The 19,068-nt window shown below is 35.0% G+C and overlaps 1 protein-coding gene across 1 annotated transcript; it reads left to right on the top strand.

Annotated features, from left to right (window-relative positions):
- The first annotated feature begins 2,676 nt into the window (after positions 1 to 2,676).
- On the top strand, positions 2,677 to 18,864 carry LOC104915262 (adhesion G-protein coupled receptor V1-like). The gene is made up of 14 exons (XM_031557438.1): positions 2,677 to 2,841; positions 4,099 to 4,361; positions 5,331 to 5,506; positions 6,091 to 6,215; positions 7,289 to 7,455; positions 7,546 to 7,689; positions 7,897 to 8,004; positions 8,481 to 8,818; positions 10,424 to 10,628; positions 12,349 to 12,495; positions 15,334 to 15,589; positions 17,099 to 17,307; positions 18,101 to 18,274; positions 18,670 to 18,864. The coding sequence occupies exons 1-14, from the start codon at positions 2,745 to 2,747 to the stop codon at positions 18,862 to 18,864; spliced, it is 2,604 nt and encodes an 867-aa protein (XP_031413298.1). The 5' UTR covers positions 2,677 to 2,744.
- The last annotated feature ends 204 nt before the right edge of the window (positions 18,865 to 19,068 follow it).

Raw genomic sequence — 19,068 nt, 5'->3', positions numbered from 1 at the left:
TTACTTAATTTGGCTATTCTGTTCACTCCTTTTAAAAAATCTCTTTTAATTCCTCTTTTGTCCTATTTACTTTTAGGAACCATATCCTATGGTTTTCTTACTTTTTCAGTGATCTTCATATGTCATTTATTTCCCCATTCTTCTGCTTCTGAATTCAGTGAATAGTTGTCATTGACTTAAGGACAGTTGGAGTATCCTGTGATACTAAAGACTATTTATATTCTTTCAAATGTCTTCTTTGACTCTCTTCCTTTTTCTTTTCATGCTTATAGAAGTGACTGAGTTAATTCGTTACAGATTGAAAGGTAACTTTCAAAACTTGTAGCTGTTTTGTAGATAATGAGCTCTGATTAGTTGAGCCTAAAATGTTAAAGGAGGAGGAGGGTAGGAAGTGGATAATCAAGGGAAGTTTGGGATGCCAGACATAAAATAAGAGGTGTGATGTTGATGGCAAACTATTACAGATCTGAGCTGAACAGATCTGCCTTCAAAGTGATAAGAGAAAATATGGGTTAGAAGTCATGCAGAAATACTGGTAATTGCTAGCACACTCTCAGGATTTCTACACCTCATTATTATTTTGTGATCATTGTAGGGCTATCACTCATCTTCCTCTGTGTCTTATCCTGACAGGTTTAGATTCATGGCAATGACCTACTTTTAATTGTTTTATCTGTATTGATAAAAATCTTTCCTATGAACCTAAATATAGTATATTTCCGTCAGACTCAATGAAGTCAGGTTGATTTTAGAAAGTAAGTTATAGTTGATAAAAAGTAAGTTGAAATAAGTTAAGGTGGTCATGTGGTGCTGTTATCTGAACAAATTAAGACTGTATTTTTTTCCAGAAGAATAAAGTTCTGACTGTCAAGTTCTTGAAGCTAGTGGACATTAACTGATTATTCAGTGTTTTCACACTGTGATACATTCAGTTATTATGTCAGGGTTATTGTAGAGACATATATGTCTTTATGAAGCAATAGAAATTTACAGTATGTAAATAGATAAGAAATAAATTAATTATTTTTTTGTGAGGTGTGTGCCATTAAGGTGTATAATGAGGTACTGAAGTATGAATATAAAATGAAATACTGGATAAGTTATTTTACTTAATTACTCTCTCATATTCAGAATAGCACAGTCTACGAAATGTTGAATCTCATCATAATAAATGAAGACAAATTAAGATTCCCTGAGAAACCTAGCTTTTAGTATTTCCAAGTGTTTATGTGCCGTGTTTGCTTTCTAAGTTTTCTTTAGTCATTCCTTTTTCATAGGCATTATCAGTAACAATTGTACTTCAAGGCAAGGTATTACAGTCCAAGTAGAAAGGACTCTTTCTCTGAGTCTTTCCAATTATATTTCTCTACTCCTATTTACGCCTTTATATTTTGGTAGAGATTGAAGAAACACTTCAGTTAGTTTCAAATTATTGAAAGTTGACTTCGTTGTTCTTTCATTTTTCTCATTCTGTTTTGCCTTTTAGATGTGGAAGGTTTAGCTTCTCAAATTATTATTGACGCTAATGATGGAGTAAGAGGAGTAATTGATTGGGAAGGTACCAAGTAAGTTTTATCTTCCTTAAGAACTCATTGAGCCTATAAGAGATTAGAGTTGCCCATTTTCTTTGTAAGTTAACAGTGAAACTCCTGATGAAGATAGTGCCATATCTTTGAGATTCAGTTCATTAGAAATAGAGTAGAAGATTTCCACACTGCAAACATTTACTGTGTGTTTGCTCAGAATTCTTTTGCTACTTTCCTACTTACCTGCTTTCACTGTTGTCCTTTAATATAGAGTTTGCCTGCAGCAGTTGTTCCAGCTTCTCTGTTTGTGTAAGCATACATTCTTGAACCAAACAGATCTTTTTATTGACTAATTTCTAGAAGATGAAAAGAATGCATGCATGAACATGAACTGTGTATAGATAGGTTTCCTTAATCTCCCACACAGTTACCAGTAAAAAAACACAACCTAATTCAGTGCACATAGTAAAGAAAGGTTAAAAGGTTGTATTAGACAACTATAATGTAGGGAATTGTTTAGAATCTAATTCAAAAGAACATAGTTATAATGAGTCTTCTTCTTGCTTTTTATTTTAGTTTTGAAGTTAGTGAATCTCATGGGAATCTCACAATAATGGCTTACCGAAACAGAGGATCATACGGCAATGTGTCTGTATTTTTTTATGTCCAAAATTTGGAGGCCCAGTTGGGTTTGGATTTTTACGTCACCTCAAGAGTAAGCAGTAAACTATAAACCTAGTAATTTTCATTCCTATAGCTTTCTTAAAATAATATTTACTGAGTTCTGCAGAATGATCAATAGTACAGATGTCAAGTTGTTCCAATTGCTTTGACCAAAATACCATAAAATTCTCTATTTTCAGTAAATATATTTTTTTTTCAGCATAAGCACAATGTAAAATTCTGAACATCTATCTCAAATTTAATTTTGCTTAGACATGAAAGCTTTTTCATATAAGATTTTTACAACTGAACTTTCAAATTGTTCTTGTTTGTCGTAGTTCTGTAATGTGATGTAATTCTACCTTTTTATATCAGTTCATAAGGGACAGAAAGTAAGGGTCTTCAAATGCCTCCTTTTCTGTTTAATAGAATTCTGTTTACCATACTTTAAAAATAATGTGTGGTATTATATGCTGTAAGTATTCAATGGTTTCTATGTTTCAATGATAGACTCTTTTTTTTGCTGATGGAGAAAGGAATAAGTCTATTGATGTCATGATTTTTGACGATGAAACTCCTGAAGGTGATGAAAAGTTCCAGTTAATCTTAACAAATCCTTCTCTGGGGCTGGAATTAGGGGAGAACACAACAGGTAAAACTTAGTTTTAATGTTCTCATTCCTTGGAATTCTACAGCAATCATTTTAATTTCTTTTCTTTTCACAAAACACTACTGCCCGACAGTGAATTTTCTCCTTTTGAGGCCTCCAGCTCCTCTTGTTTATTAGCCATTTTGCAGGCATTAGTGTAAATGCACCTCAGCTGGGCCACCATTTGGGTTGGAGAAGCCCTAATACCCTCTTTACCATACTCAGGTATTTCCATAGTAACCAACCTCACATCAGCCCATCTAAAATGTATGTTATTCTCCTCCTTCTCAAAGACACAAGATTGTGTGATTTTGCTAGCACATTCCTCTCCCACAAACACTGGCATGTTGCATTCAGGCTCCATTGTCAACGAACCCTGTCAGCTCCCATTGTAAAACCCCTTTCCTCCAGGGGGCCAGCACTTTGCCCTTATGGCCAAGAAGGCCAGTGGCATCCTGGGTTATATATATTAGAACGGGTGAGGTTGGCAGGGCAAAAGAGGATCTCTTCCCCCTCTACTCTGCCCCAGTGAGACCGTATCTGGAATATTGTGTCCAGTTCTGTGTCCCTCAGTTCAAGAAGGACAGGGAATTTCTTGAGAGATTCCAGAGCAGAGTCACAAAGATGATTGAGGGAATGGAGCATCTCCCTTATGAGGAAAGATTGAGGAAGCTGAGTCTCTTTAGCTCGGAGGAGACTGAGGGGTGAACTCACTGATATTTATAAATATGTAAAGGGTGAGTGTCAGGAGGATGGAGCCAGGCTCTTCTCATTGACATCCGATGATAGGACAAGGGGCAATGGGTGCAAGCTGGAACATAGGAGTTCCACATAAATACGAGAAAAAACTTCGTGGTGAGGGTAACAGAGCACTAGAACAGGCTGTCCAGGGAGGTAGTGTGACAAGCTGTGATTCTGTGAATTTTTAAGAACTTTCAAATGAAATCTGGGAAATGTTTTATGTAAAATAAGGTATCAAAAAGCAAGAAAATGCCTCTCTAAACTGAGACCTTTTTATATTTTTATAATCATTTTCTAAGAGAGGCTGTATTCTTCCTGCATCGACATCTTCCTAGTGAAAGTGAAATGCTTGCTTATTCCTTCAGGTTCATATGGACATACAGGCATAATATGTACATTAAACGGAAAATGCATGTAAAGGAAGATTTGGGTTTATATTCTGTATTATGTTAGTATGTATCTGTGATTATAGTTTCCTATGCTAATTAAACAATATTTTCATTGTTTATTTCTTGAAAGCTACGATCACTATACTTGCCAATGATGATGGCCATGGAGTTTTGTCATTCAATAACAGTGATCACTTCTTCTTGAGAGAGCAAACAGCCATCCATTTGATGGAAAGTGTTGCAGTATTGAATATTATTAGAGAACCTCCTCAGGGAATATTTGGTACTGTGACTGTTCAATATCTTGTAAGTGAAATTAATTCTTCAGAGCCATCAGTGGATTTGACTCCTTCTCAAGGATACATTGTGTTGGAAGAGGGAGTCAGATTGAAGGTAATATGCTATTTATTACTAAAATCATGAAGGAGACTTTTTTGAGTTTGTTGGAAAGATTTAAAAAGTATCTATTTGCCTTTTTTTCTTCTTCTTTTTTTTTTCCTTCATTCACAAAGCACATTGATTCATGAGCTGATACTAATTTCTTGTCATTTTCTTATGTGGAAGAGCATGAAAATTAAATGGGTTCATCTTTAGATATTTCTTCTTAAAATAGTCACTAAATATGATTTATTGTGAAAGTAAACAGGAATATAAAGCACTGCAAATTCTGTATTATTTCCAAGTGCATCATTACTAGTTTTTTATTCTATATAACAAAGATATGTGTGCCTCTGTAGCTTTTACTTGGTCAGGTAATCTGGAGGATGAGCCCCAAATTAAAGTGAAATATCTAACTTTCTCTATTTTTTTCTTTGTTAATTTGTGTGTATCTTGCCTTCTGCACAGTGTTGAAGGGGAAAGAAAGAAGCATTGAGAGGAGAGAAATGCTTCAAATATCCCTTTATTTTTTCCTTTCTTCTTCCTTTTCCCAGCACCAATACCAGGATTTTCCTGTTTCCCTAGAGACAACTTAGTTTCCAACTAAACTAAATTAAAACCATCTTAACCAAGTTACACTCACAGCTGAACGGTGACTGTAAACTACCAAGAAATTTATGGAGTAACTGGACAAAAAAAAATATGAAGTAAGAATCAAAATTTAAAATTGATTTTCAGAGTGTTGCAGGATTTGAAGAGAGAAAAGGAAAAAAAAAGTGGAGTTATACCATTAGAAGCCACCAGAAGGATGACTTTAAAACCTCAGCCTAATCTATCCTTACCTCACTTACCTGTCCTGATTTATGAACAGCTATTCTCTTGTGTGTTATCCAGAGCCTTGCAATGAGAGAAATAAAAGGTCTCATTTTCTATTAGAATTGTGTCATGTCTCAGTAACATTGTATGCTTGTTTTTTGTTGTCAGACACTACATATTTCTGCAATACTAGATGAAGAACCAGAAATGGATGAGCATTTTATTGTCACCCTGTTCAATCCAACTGGAGGAGCCAGATTAGGCACAAGAGTGGAAACTATGATTACTGTTTTACAGAACCAGGCTCCTCTAGGGCTTTTCAGCATCTATCCAGTTTCTAATAGGTACTGTAAACAGATTGAGTAAAAATGACACAGTTTCTTATATTCAAGAGATGCTATTTCTTTACAATTTTATTTTTGATTAATCATGTTAAAGAAATTCAGCAACTGAATTTTAAGGCATTTGTAACTTTGAAAGGTCAAATAGTATTACTGCTAAACAAAAGGAAAATACTTAAAAAGGCTTGTTAATAATCAGATTTTTTTTTCATATATCAATACTAAATTATTGCCTATACCTTCCACTAGTACACTACTAGTAGCCAAGTTAAGAGTCCCAGATGTCAAGTCAATGCATTTTTTAGCCTGTGTAAAATACAGTTTTACTGAATGATGTTTTTCAGAAGCAAATGATCCACATGGAATGACATTTTAAAAAATTACTCAGCTGAAACCATGCAGATAGTATGTTCAGTTTCAGACTAGTGAAAGATTTTGCTTATTGCCTATGATTTTGCCAAAGCATTAGGGTAAGAAACATACATACTTTCTTTTTATTTCTGCAGCTGGAATTGTTCTTTAAAAATCTTATTTTCTAATATAGTATAAGAAATAATTTATTTTTTTTTTATGATTCTCACATTTAGGACAAATTTTCTTATCATTGAAGAAGCCAACGCTACAGCTTATTTAAAAGTTTCACGGACTAATGGGCTCAACACATCTGTGAGCATTGAGTGGGAGACGCAGTCAAACACTGCATTTGGCATCAGTACGTTTACTTTATAGAGAATGTCTGCTGAATTTGTCAATTAGAGATAATAAGAAACTAACCAAACACAGGAAATCTAACTTTGGAATGTAAATTCATTCATTCAGGCTTGATTAAATGAATATGTTCTTAGATTATGTAAAAATTCATTACATAAAATGGCTTAGCTACTTAAAAGTCACCCTGTCATCAGCCTCTTCTGCCACAGTTTCTGCTGAGAATATGAACGCTGCTGTCACACTTTAAAAAAAAAAGTTTATATTTTTATTCACTACTTGTAACTCTTGATTTTTCTAACTTAGTATAAATGACATGCTTTACACGCATCCAACATAATATTATCTTGAAAAAAGGCTGTGACATGCTTTTCTGTGTTATCTTCCAGTGTGCCTACCGCGATGCGTTTGTGGGAGGCTATCATTTAATGACCGCTTTAAGCTCGTTCAAATTTGCACTTGCACTGAAGGAAGTTATCCTTTCATCTCTGCCATTCCTATTTCTGTGCTAATCATTCTTTATTCCATAACTGATGTGTATATTCCTGATCCACACTGAAACAAGTACTAAAAATGATTTTGATGATGATTTTGATGATGATTTTGAACATGGATCAATATCCTGTTGTTTTCAGCAATGGGTCTAACCTCTGTGTAGGACTGGGAATTTAGCTCCTGAAATATAGTTTCAATAACACAGTGCTTTTTTGCTGTAAGTCAGTCGAACAGCTTTAGCAATTTAAGAACCTTAGCGGCATGACTGCCTGGATACTGAGAAGGAAGGTGAGAACAAAATATGAACATCCTATAGTTTCTTTGTTATTTTTTTCACTGCTTGCAGCATGCCAAATCATTGTTAGACTTACATTTCCTATGGACCTCTACTATATGGTTGTAATAAGTGAAAAATAATTTTACTGCTTAACTCTAATTATATCCTCAGCATTATTCTGTTTCTATGCATTTACATACACTTAAGATGAACACTAAGACACTTAATACTGGTTTTGGCAGGAGACATGGGATCAGACAAGTGTCAGCTAATAGTAAACAGTGTTTTCTTTTACTATGTTGCAGGGGATGGAATCAACGTTCTGTCCATTTTGCAAAGTTTTGTGGAAGAGTCAGTGTCTGGTTGGTGTTTCTTTACCTCAGGAGAAATTTTGTATGGTGTTCTGTTGCATGTGCCTCCAGCCATGTTTTCTACTGTTTACCAGTGGAAAGGAGTATTTGTTCCCGTTGAGGTAAATGTTTGTTTCCAAACACTTTGGTGTTTGATGCTAGTTAATAAGGAATAAATTTATAGTATGATGTTTTTTTTGTTCCTCTCACAGAATTTCACTATGTGGAATCCTAAAAGCTGCATGTCTTACAAAATTGGTGGTTCTTCCTACCTTGTGATTAGCCATGGAGGAACTGGACAGGGAGCTTCTGACAACAGTGTTTATACATTCATGCCTGGACGCAGATTGTTATGGGTAAATCTATTTTACTTATAAAATTATAAAATTTTTGAGAAGGTTGTCCAGTCCAGCCATGTAATGTAAAAAAAAAAAAAAAAAAGCATTCCATGTGCTGTAATATTTTGGGATTTCTGAAATACTAGATTACTAGATGACTTTAATAAGTATATTTATATATACATATACAAATAAACAATCACTCTTGTCAAATTTCCTTCACAGATGCAAACTCTATCTGTTCTGGATACCAGACATGTGAAACATTTTACTGTGGAGAAGGAAGACTATTTGATTATTGTGAGCCATATAACTGGTTCCAGTTCCATCCAGGTTTGGATGTTTTTCAGTTTTCTCTGGCTCTGATGTGGTAGTTTGTTTTGTTGGAGAAATGAAAGAATAATAGTAAATCTATAAGCATATATTTCAAAGAACTTACTTCTGATCCTATTATAAATTGATAAGTTTGTTCTTAGGCTTGTTTGTGCGTATGCATATTCATCATGAGCAGATAATTTACATCTGGTTTGCTTTTATTGCTAGCATTATTTCGTTTTTAAAATTTAGCATATAAAGGACAAAAATATGTTATGAACATAAACCTGTTTTCCAGGGAGCAGGCTCAGCTGCTTGCAGTAAGATAGTTAGCAGTTACTTACCAGTGGATTTGTCTTAATATATGGTCCACCTAAGAAACTAGGAATTTAGTTCACAGTAAATCTTTGCAATTTTTTTGGTGTGTCATTTACTTTCTTTTCTTTCAATGCTAATCAAGAATATATAAAGAAAAAATTTTCATATTTCCACAGATTTTCCAGTGGAATAAAAACATGTTTCTTCTGCATCATCAACTTCCTCTTCATGGAGTTCTGAACATAAACTTGTTTCCTAGGGGAGGCTCTATGTATATGTTAGTTTCTTTATCAAATACCAGCCAAAACATGCTCTTGTACCAGTGGTTGAATAATGAGTTTAGGAGGCTTCATGAAGTACCAGAAAAAGAAGTAAAACATATGGAGTCCTGGATTTCTGGATCTGATATCTATTTAATTACTGCAAAAGGTATTCAGCAGAAAACAACAAAAGAGTTTACGGAGTATATGAGAGTTTGTTCAATAGCAAAGGCATTTGTGGTAAAGGGCATTAGGTAGGGATTGAATTATTACTGGAGGGGGTGACAATCCTCAGTAAGAATTTAACCCTAATAAATATTTTATCGAAGTAATCTCTGCTTTTTTCTCTGAAAATAAAAGCACTGTGTTTGTTTTCAAATACTTACAAAACAAATGTTTTCTCAACAGCACTGGGGATAATAACTACTCAACTACCTGCTGATCACACTCATTCTAAGCTTTGCTGAGCTTTTTGTTCTGCAGAGATAATTGGTCAGCAAAGAAAATACGTCTTTTATTATGCGTGTAGTATTTTAGGTGGCATTTTGTCCCTGAAGATACTTGGGTGTATGTTGCAGTTCACATTTTTCTTTGCAATTGGCAGTTGTCACATTTCAACTTTAGTGTTCATACATGTCATTGCTTGCACTAAAGCCTTTAAATGATGTGAGTGGATAAATTATCACACGGGCATCACTGATAATATGGAGTTATGCGCCAAATAAAAAGGAAAAAATAATCTGTCTCGCTTCATAATTAAAGCTACCAAACAGTGACTTTTGAAGGGACACTAGTGTGTGACTTGACTAAAAGGTGGCAAACAATGTGATCTTTGTTATTTTGATTCTTTGTAGAATCTGGAAATTTTTCTGAAATTTTTATCTGGGAGACAGGGCAGTCTACTTTTAGACACTTTCAGTCTCTTCCAGTGCATGATGTCAGAAACATCCATGTCTTCATGCCCCCTTCAGGTTTAGGTAAGACTTTAATGAAAATATTTCTGCAAATTCTAGTTTATAATGCTGGAACTGTAGAAATAGGTACACTCTTTTTTTGTGGTATTTATTTATCAGAGCATAAAAGTTAGCATAAACAGTGGTCTACAAAGAACATCTCTGATATTAAAACATTTTAAATATATGTAACACTAAAAATGAATTATTTTTTTTATCTTCTTTGCTCCATGTAGTTCATATTCTGCTAGCAGGTAAGGATATAACAGCACTGTATTCTTGGAACTCAGAAGCAAACTCGTTCTCTATAATGCTAGAGGCCCCGTATGCAGATCATATCACATCAGTTACTGCAAATTCTTCAAACTCCAGCAAAAGCTTGATTGTTTTGTCTATAGAATCCAACTCCCAGATTTATGAACTGACCACTGTTTCCAACCAGTCGGATTTTATACCCAGGTAAGTTTTTTTTTGTTTTATATAACTTGTCTCACAGCACCTGTATTTCTTTTTCCCTGGTATTGTTCTGGTTACAGTACAGAGTGTTATAAGTTTCTATGTGTGATGAGCTAATTTTATTAACACTAAAGAGAATTTTTCACTGTTTAAGATAATCTGAGGTCAGCCTCACATCTAAAACACAAGAAAGATTTCCAGTCATGACTTTTTTCTTTTGAAGCTTCTACTTAAGATAAATGAAATTGCATTCATAATTATTTTTGGTTACTTTATGATCTATTGTTATTTTCTTAAAGAAAATACCCTTTTAACCCAAATTACTTCCAGAGCAATGTAAACAATAATTGCATCTCAGAAATGCTCAGTAAATTCACAGCAGTGCTTTTAGAGATCACTAATCAGCTATCCTAAATTTATAATTGTTATATGCACGTGTTTTTGTGCCAGTTCAGGTGAATTGATATTTGATCCTGGGGACATGGAAGTTGTGATAGCTGTCAATATCCTTGATGATATTATCCCAGAAGAGGAAGAATGCTTCAGAGTGTGGCTGAAAAATCCTAAAGGAGGTGCAGAGATTGGTTCTCATGGTTTTGTTAACATTATTATTCCTTCGAATGACAATGCCTATGGAGTCATAGCATTTGCTCAGGTAAAAATTCTAAGATAAGTCATATATATAATTTCTGAATAATTGAACACAAACATACTGGAACTTTAAAATTTTGAATGTTTTTCTAGATTTTTTTTTTCTATTGTCGTCTAGTAATGTTCTTTGTAACATCTATTTAGCATTACTATATCATTATGTAGAACACTGGGTGATAGGACATAAGTTTCACAGTCCCTATTCTGAGATTTTTTTAATCCCCTTACATTAGATTAACATGCTAGTTTATCAATTTGGTTTTGCAACAAATTAAAAATCCAATTTTTAGATGTTGTATTTGGTGGTATCCAGTTGCTGCTTATTTATTATGCAAGTTAATTCAGTAGACAAACCTGAAGAGCCTTTGTCTCACTTCAATTATAGAAGGGAGAGGAGGTTCTCTTATATGTGTATATCTGATGGGGAGATTAAGACACAATGGGTCAAATGTTTGCTCAACCACTTTATTACAAATTCTAGTTGCTCAGGGAGATGGAGAAGGGAAGACGATAAAAAAGAAAGAGAAAATAGAAGCAAGGAGTCTTTGTAGAAATCGAGAGAGAGGAAGTCACCACTGAGGTTTTCAGTGCTGCTTCTAGTTTTTTGTTGATCTCACGAACTCATCCAGTCACCGCAGGGGATGGGAGAAAGCCAGGAAGCTTCACAGCAAGCAGGCCCCGGGGGAGTTCTTTCATAGAGGTTTTCTTTTTCTCCTACGGGATTCCTCCTCAAAGGTTTCTTTTCTTTGGGAGCTCTTCCCACAGTTTCTTAGTTTAGCAGGCAGTGTTTTATCCCCTCACTTCTCAGGTGTTTTTTTCCTTCTTCTTTTTTCTCTGTTAGTGTGACACACCTGGCCAAACAGATAAGCCAGCAGGGAGCGTACCTTCATTGCCATGCACAAGCTTTACTGCCTTTTGCAGTAGTCAGCTCCTTCAAGCCGCACGCCCAAAAAAGTTTGCTTCTCCCACTTCTGCTTATCTTCATGAGCAGAAGTGTTGTGGCCTGGTGACACCCACTGCTCATCACCTTAGATAATTTACAGTTGTCAGTTAGAGTCTTATCACCAAAAAGGCCTCACAAAGAGAGCTTTGAGCCAAGAAAAAAAAAGAAACTCTGTTTCTTAGCCTTTTTCCCTGAAATATACGTTAATTGGGTTATGTAATAAGGTGAATCAGTCTACCAGAACAAAATGAATTTTTTGGAGAAAATGTTAGGTGAAAGGGAATATTTGGAGAGGTTAGTTCTTAAATCAGCAAACAGCTGTAGAGGACAACCAGAAGGGATATACTAAACACATACTGAAGATATGAAAGAGAGAAGAGTTATCACCGAAGTGTAGCTCTGCATCTGAACTTGTGTGAGGTGGACAAATAACACAAAAACAATTGCACTAAGTATAAATCTCTTTTATATTTCCACTTGTTTTGTTACCTCATAGTAACAAAACTATGTTTTGTTACATAAAATACTGTACTATGAAAATAAATTGACTTGTCTTTTTTCTTGACATTTTAAAGTGGCCTGATATTTTAAATTCTAATATCTGTGAAATCTACCTTGATAGGTCATATAAGTTTAATCAAGTAATAAATATTTATTTACTTAATGATAGACAAGTTTACTGATACTTGATGTCATTGCCCTCTTTGAATACTAAGATGTCTAAATAAACTTTTCTTTAGAAGAAAATAACTTTGTGTTTTTGCTATTTTGTGTTTCCCAGAATTCTTTATTTAAGCAGGTTGAAGAAATGGAACAGGACAGTTTAATCACTTTGAATGTTGAACGTTTAGTAGGAACATATGGACGAGTTACAGTAGAATGGATAGCCAATGGGAGCATAAGTGATGTATTTCCAGCTTCAGGAATGGTATGTACATCACTGATATTAAGGAAGCACTAACTGTATTACCTCAGAAAATTGGTATGGACCAATAGTAAAGAAGTAGTACTTGCAGTACTTGTAAGACTGCCTTGTTCTGTTAATTTTGGCTTCCTGGTCCATGCCTGTGATGTTACCGGTTCTCGTTTTTGTCTGTCACATAATAATACTAGAACATGACTTTTTAGAGCCAGAAAAATTGCAATTCTTTCCAGGCAGTAGAAATGTTTATCTGTAGTATCCTGTTCCCGTTTTCCATTCTTCCTGTTGTGAGATATAGCTACTCTGCGAAATTATTGCATAGGTAGGAATCTAGGAGTGTTTGTTCTTACTCCTGGTGATACCAATGCACTTGAGAACTTCAATGGCCTAGGAGAATATCAGAAGTCCCAGTTTAGCTTATTTCTAAAACTGTTCAGATTTCCAACCATATTAAAATTGAATGTTTTCTGCTGGCTGGAGCTTTGTATGCTTTAGAACTCATGGATGTATGGTTCCTTAGGTCAAATGCCTCCACCTAGGGGCCATCTATTAAAGACACAAAACCCTGAGATCTGTGAGTTTGTGGAGCTCCTTATATAAGTCACAGCTATGGGAAGAAGGGCCAAAAGATTTTAGAAAGAAGCTTTACTTCTAGAAATCATGGGTCTGAAATGCGGTGTATGAGGTATGATAAAAAGATTTCGAGAAAAATCAAGATGGAGAAACAAACAGTGCCAAAATAAATAAATAAATAAATGATTTAAATATTCCCTGAACATTCTAGATTGGAATGAATCAAAAGAGGATGCTTCATGGCTTTCCTGCAGACTTTTGCAGATAGAAAGAAACAGAAATGAAAGTATAAGTGTAACATAATTCACTGTAAAGTTCTGTTCAATCTACACTATAGGTGTAGCTTGTTTCTGTATCCTATAAACACTTAGGATACATGTATACTTAAATGTATATATGTCTTTGCTTCTGAGAAAGACCAGGTCAAGTGGCTGGCCTTTTGAATTTGAAAATAAAAAGAAAAAAGCATTCGTCAGTCATTTTAAATAGAGGACAGAATGAAACGTTGATTAACAAAACTGCTGTCTTGGCATCCTTTCAATTAGTAATGAAGCTGGTACATATTACACATTCATCATACTTTTGATATAACTATAGGTCTTGGGTTGACCTTGGCTGTCTGCCAGGCCCACCACTCAGTTGTTCTCTTACCCTGCCCTTCTCAACAAGATAGGCATAGAATAAAAGTCAGAAAAATTTGTTGACTGAGATAAAGGCAGTTTAATACGTAAAGTTTATCTCTAATTTCTCACTTCTCTCTCTTAGATGCTGTTGCAAAGCAGCATTTCCCACCCTTATATCTGCTTTTTTAAAGCACACCCGGTGTAGCTCACGGCTCAGCTCTGGTAGCGGTGGGTCCCTGTTGGAGAAGGTGAAGCCACTCTGCTCTGACATAGAGCACTGCTGGGCTCTGCTGACAGAGGCTTCCTGAAGGCCCCACTGCCAGCAACTTGCCATGTAAGCCCAAAACACTCAGCCTCTTGCCTACTCCTATGGGCCTTTGAGGTAATCAGTTGGAAAGACAGCCTTAATGTTGTGCAAGCGCTGTTCACCAATAACTGAAAAATTGATCTGTTGGCACTTTCTAGCCACAAATGCAAAGTACAACACTCAATCAACTTCTGTGAGGAAAGAGAGCTCCACCCCAGCCGGACCTGGCACATTATTGAAGGAAGAATGCTGAGTTATCAGCAGTTAACTGATTCTTCCTCTCTTCGTAATGTTTGAGAAAGCATCAAAGTCTCAGTGAAGAAAGTTAATTTTGCATCATTTGAAAAGCATGTAATGAAGCACAAGTTAAATGTGAGCCAGCTACATGTGCTTCTGCAATAGTATGCTTTAGGCATAGCATTGCCAGGAGGTCAAAGGAGATAATTCTGCTCTTTTAGTCAGCACTGGTGAGAAACATGTATATTGCTGAATACAGCTCTGGGTTCTCTAGGCAAGAGAATCAGAAAGTCTAAGGAAGGCCCCTAAATGTGATTAAGAGATTGGAGCATCTTAGATATATGGGAAGAAGCTCAAGGAGGACCTTATCATCATCTATAAGTATCTGGGAGAGGAGTAAAGAAGACAGAGAAATACTTTTATGTTGTGCCTGCAATAGATACAATACAAAAAATGCCATTTGAGCACATGAAATTTGGCATCAGTATTTGAATTTGATGACTCCCATGATTCCCTCAAGATATTCTATTATTGTATGATTCTACGAATCTTAAGGAAAGACACCATTATTGTATGGCTGGAGAAACACTGCTCAAGTTTCCAGGAGAATTTGTGTAGTCAGTCCTCAGATATATTCAAAGCCAGGCTGGACATAGACCGTGTAACCTGCTTTAGTTGAACCTGCTCTAAGCAGGGAAGTTTGGACTAGTTGATCTCCTTTCTAACCTCTGCCTTTTTGCAACTCTGTGATAATGAACATGTATGATCACTTTCAAATGACTGACATGTTTTGCCTCGTCTTGAGGCGCAGCTTCACTAATTAAGATAGTTGTAGTAAGCTTGATTATACCAAACTCATTCTCATCTTTGTGGTTAGTCTTTGATTATTATGCTTCTAACTGAGAATTCACTTCTAGCTTTGGAACTTAGGTTTCAAACTGTTTTACCACAGTGCCTTTTTCTTAAAATGACTTTTTTGTTGGCTATTTCTTCTAGATCTCATATTTTGTATGCTTTTATTGATAGTTAGGCAGAATGAAATAGTATGGCAGCACTGAGAAGATGTTTGTCTTTTTTCTTTTCCCTCCCTCTAAAACATTTTAGATTACATTTTCAGAAGGTCAGGCACTGTCCATGATCACGCTGACAATTCTTGCAGACAGTGCTGCAGAGCTTTCAGAGACTGTGACTATCACCCTCACTCATGTTACCACTGTGGGTGTTCAAGATACTACGAGAGGAGCTATCATTGATCCCAAAAAATCAAGGGCAATACTTACCATTTTACCTAGTGATTCCCCACATGGTGTGATTGGCTGGCATACAAACTCTCTCTTTGTTAAAGTCACAGAGCCAGAAGGTAGGTCTATTTCTCTTGATTGTTGTAAAACATATATGTATTTTTTTAAGGTAACTGTTTTTTAAGATAACACTGGTTATGTGGTTTTCTTAAAGAGCAGTATTTTTATACACAAATTATGTAGTAGAAATATCTTTAAGAATACCTAACTATGCAATTTCACTGCATGTTGTGTGTCACATTGTGCATATCAACATTATCTTGTCGTTTTGTAGGGGCTAACCTATCAAAATCTTGGCTTCCTGTGTTGTATTTCACTGCACGTAGAATCCTTCTGTTTATGTAAAAAGCAAATTTGCCTAATTGATTAGATTTGTAATCTGATTAAAATAATTTACAGAAAAACTCCTTCTTCAGGAAATAAGTCAAAAAGAGACAGGGGAAGACAGAAGGAAGTAGAGCAAGTGTGAATTACATTTCAAGAAAATTGAAGTTTTCTGCTTACCAACTTATTTGATTGGATGATATCAGATTTTAAAGGACTGAACATGTGGCTTGCCTGAGGAGAATTACAATGGTGCTTAAGCTCTTACTCTCTTGACTGGCCAGGAATGCAGGCAGCTGATTCCTCCAGCACCCTTTGCAAGCTGTTGGTGTTTTTCCAACAGCTGGATGGCAGAATGGAAAGATAAGCTATTAATACTTCAAAAGCCCAATTGAAATTTTCCTGGCAATTTAATATACTGCCTGTAGAAAAAATTATTTTTTATGAGATGTACATTTTCTGCATTTTCCATCAGAATTATTAGTGCAGCTAAAACTTTTTTTCCTGTTCTATTTTAAGGCCAATTAGCATTGAAGGGATTTTTTTGCTTCCTAATAGAAAATGAACTATTGTGAAATAGTAGCTAATTAGTACAGTAGCTAATTAATACAAATAATTCGTTTGATGAAACTATTTTGAAGTACAAAGCCTGTTGATTTTTATCTCTTCAAGTTCTCAGTTATTAACTTTTAGCTGATGTTGTGTTTAGTTCACTGGAAAAAAATGTAAATCTGCTTTCCCTAAAAAGATATCCTACCCTTAGTGATATAAGTACATCTAATTTTCTTCAAAATCTGTTACAGAAAGTCAAAATGGTTGTACATTTTAGAAAAAGCCAGAGTGGCTAGCTACAGTGAAGTTTTCTGCTATTAGAATTAATGGTGATCTCCTAGGCAAGTAAAGACCAGGCAAAAATAGTGAGATTGGAGTTTTGAAGGAAAAATGAATAAGAATAGCAATACTGAAATAAAAGTTTGTATAGCAAGCATTTAAAGCTGTAAATATTCAGTATTTCTTTATTCCTCTAGATACTGTTTTAAAATACTTTACTGACTTACAAACTATTTTGTGTTTATGCCATCTGTGTCTGTTCAATTGCATGAGCCAAGTATGGTTCTGTTGCTAAGCTGAGCTGAAGTGGTCTCTAATAAGGAGCTCCAGTACAATTAGGCAAGCTGGAAATCAAGCAGAACAAGGGTTTAAAACAATCACATCCTTCATTCGTTTTCCCCTCCTTTCTATAGGGCAAATGAATTCAACTATTGTTACTTTGCAAATTGTTCGTGAGCAAGGATTTGTTGGAGAGATTGCAGTTCAGTTGAGTACTGAACCTAATTTGGACCTTCCTCTCTCCAACCAAGCAACAGAGAATGAGGATTATATAATAGAAAAGAAGACAATTAATATGAAGGAGAATGCAACAATAACTTCTGTCATGATCACTATTTTACCTGTGAGTAGCCTTAATGACTTCAGCCAATAATTTAATTTAAAGAAATGAAAAATATTAATGTTTCTATTTTAAGAAAAGGACTTAGTATTCTAGAAGAGGTTAAGGCAGGATTCTTGCATCATCAGACAGCGGTTAAATTACTAGGAATTGCAGTCATCTATTTCAAAAGAATTTGTATACTAGTAACTGGGAAGGAGCTAAGTAGTTTGCTTTGTCCTACTACCCAAGTTAATATTATTAAAAAGGAGAAAAAATATAAATGTCTTAGATGCCTGTTGTTTTTTGAAACTTACTGCAGTTTTATGGAGAATTTATTTTAAATTACATGCTTATTGACAGATTTGTTCTGTAGTTTGAAAAATGTTAATTTTTCACTCAAAATAGATCAATTATTTGAATATATTCAGCATGGAGATATAGTTTTATATATACTGGTTTAGTTTCTGAAATCTGACCAACTTGTATTATAGATAGGAGAAAGAAGTACCAGCCAGCAACTCCTACTATTGTTTCAGCAGGTTTGGAATCTGACTACCAACTTCAGCTTCTAAAAGTTAGCAAAGGTATTCTCTACCTTTGTTTCTACTTTTCAAATGATGTGAAGTAAGGAATTGGTTATATAATCCCAAATTCTCTGACAGCATCCCAGAAGTAGTCAACTTTATGCATGTACTCTAATTTTATCAAACTTACAAAGTTTGTAAAGGTATAAAGTTATAAAATTTATAGTTATAATTTAATCATAGTACTTTGTAGTGAAAAAAAAAAGTGACACTGAAAAATATTTTTGCAGGACAATTTTCCAGAATTACAGGAAGGATTTATAATCAATATTACTGATGTGAAGCTGATAGATTCTCTCACTAGAGGTCAGCCAAGTGTGAAGAGGGTTGGTTTAGAAATAGCTGAAATAGCAATTGAAGAAAATGATGATGCAAGAGGAATATTTAGTTTCAGTGTTACAAAGGTAAGTGATCTTGAATAAAAAATATTTAAAGTCACATTTCAGCAGGAGAGTCTGTGATTTCAGACCATTTTTGATATTATTCTAATAGGGTTTTTGACAGTAAATTGTTCTGGATAGATAGGTCAGATGTCAGACAAGCAGTTCAATCTTGGAATTTTCTTCACAAATAATGTATGAAACTTATTAGGGAGCTGGAAGTACTAAAATGAGAGTCTCATAATTTTCTGAGAGGAGCTCCAAGATGTCATCTATTTAGTACTTTTGCTATGCAAGATCAGTGCTAAGTTCAGATCAGTTTACAAGTGATTATGATTTCTTTATTTTTTCTTACCCAAAAGTCAGTCAATAAATAGCAGATGTGATACTCGTTTGTGTTGTTGTTGTTGAATTTACAGGATAAAATTGGAACTGTTGTTGGTTATGAGGTACCACCACCACATAATATACTGAAACTTCCAGTTGTTCGACAGGCTGGGAGATTTGGGTCAGCAGTTCTGTACTGGGAAGCCATTCTTTTAACTGCTGGTTTTGAAGACTTTACACCATCATCTGGAAATCTTACATTTGCAGATGGGCAGGTGGGCACTTGATTAAAGTTTATCTCTGGTTTTTAACTTAAGAGTGTTTCACATTTTCTGCCAGTAGAATTTTTATCCATTCATTGAAATAATTTTATTTATGGCCTCAGGATATGAATGATTCTCCTAACTTCAGTGCTTTAACTGGAAAAGCACAATGTATTTGTATTTGTAATATATTTGGTTAAAATATTGACCAGATAGGAATACATGCCT

This window comes from Meleagris gallopavo, chromosome Z (genome assembly GCF_000146605.3).
Source record: "Meleagris gallopavo isolate NT-WF06-2002-E0010 breed Aviagen turkey brand Nicholas breeding stock chromosome Z, Turkey_5.1, whole genome shotgun sequence".
Taxonomy (NCBI): Eukaryota; Metazoa; Chordata; class Aves; order Galliformes; family Phasianidae; genus Meleagris; species Meleagris gallopavo.
Note: the sequence above shows the minus strand (reverse complement) of the source record. Positions and strands in the feature narration are given on the sequence as shown.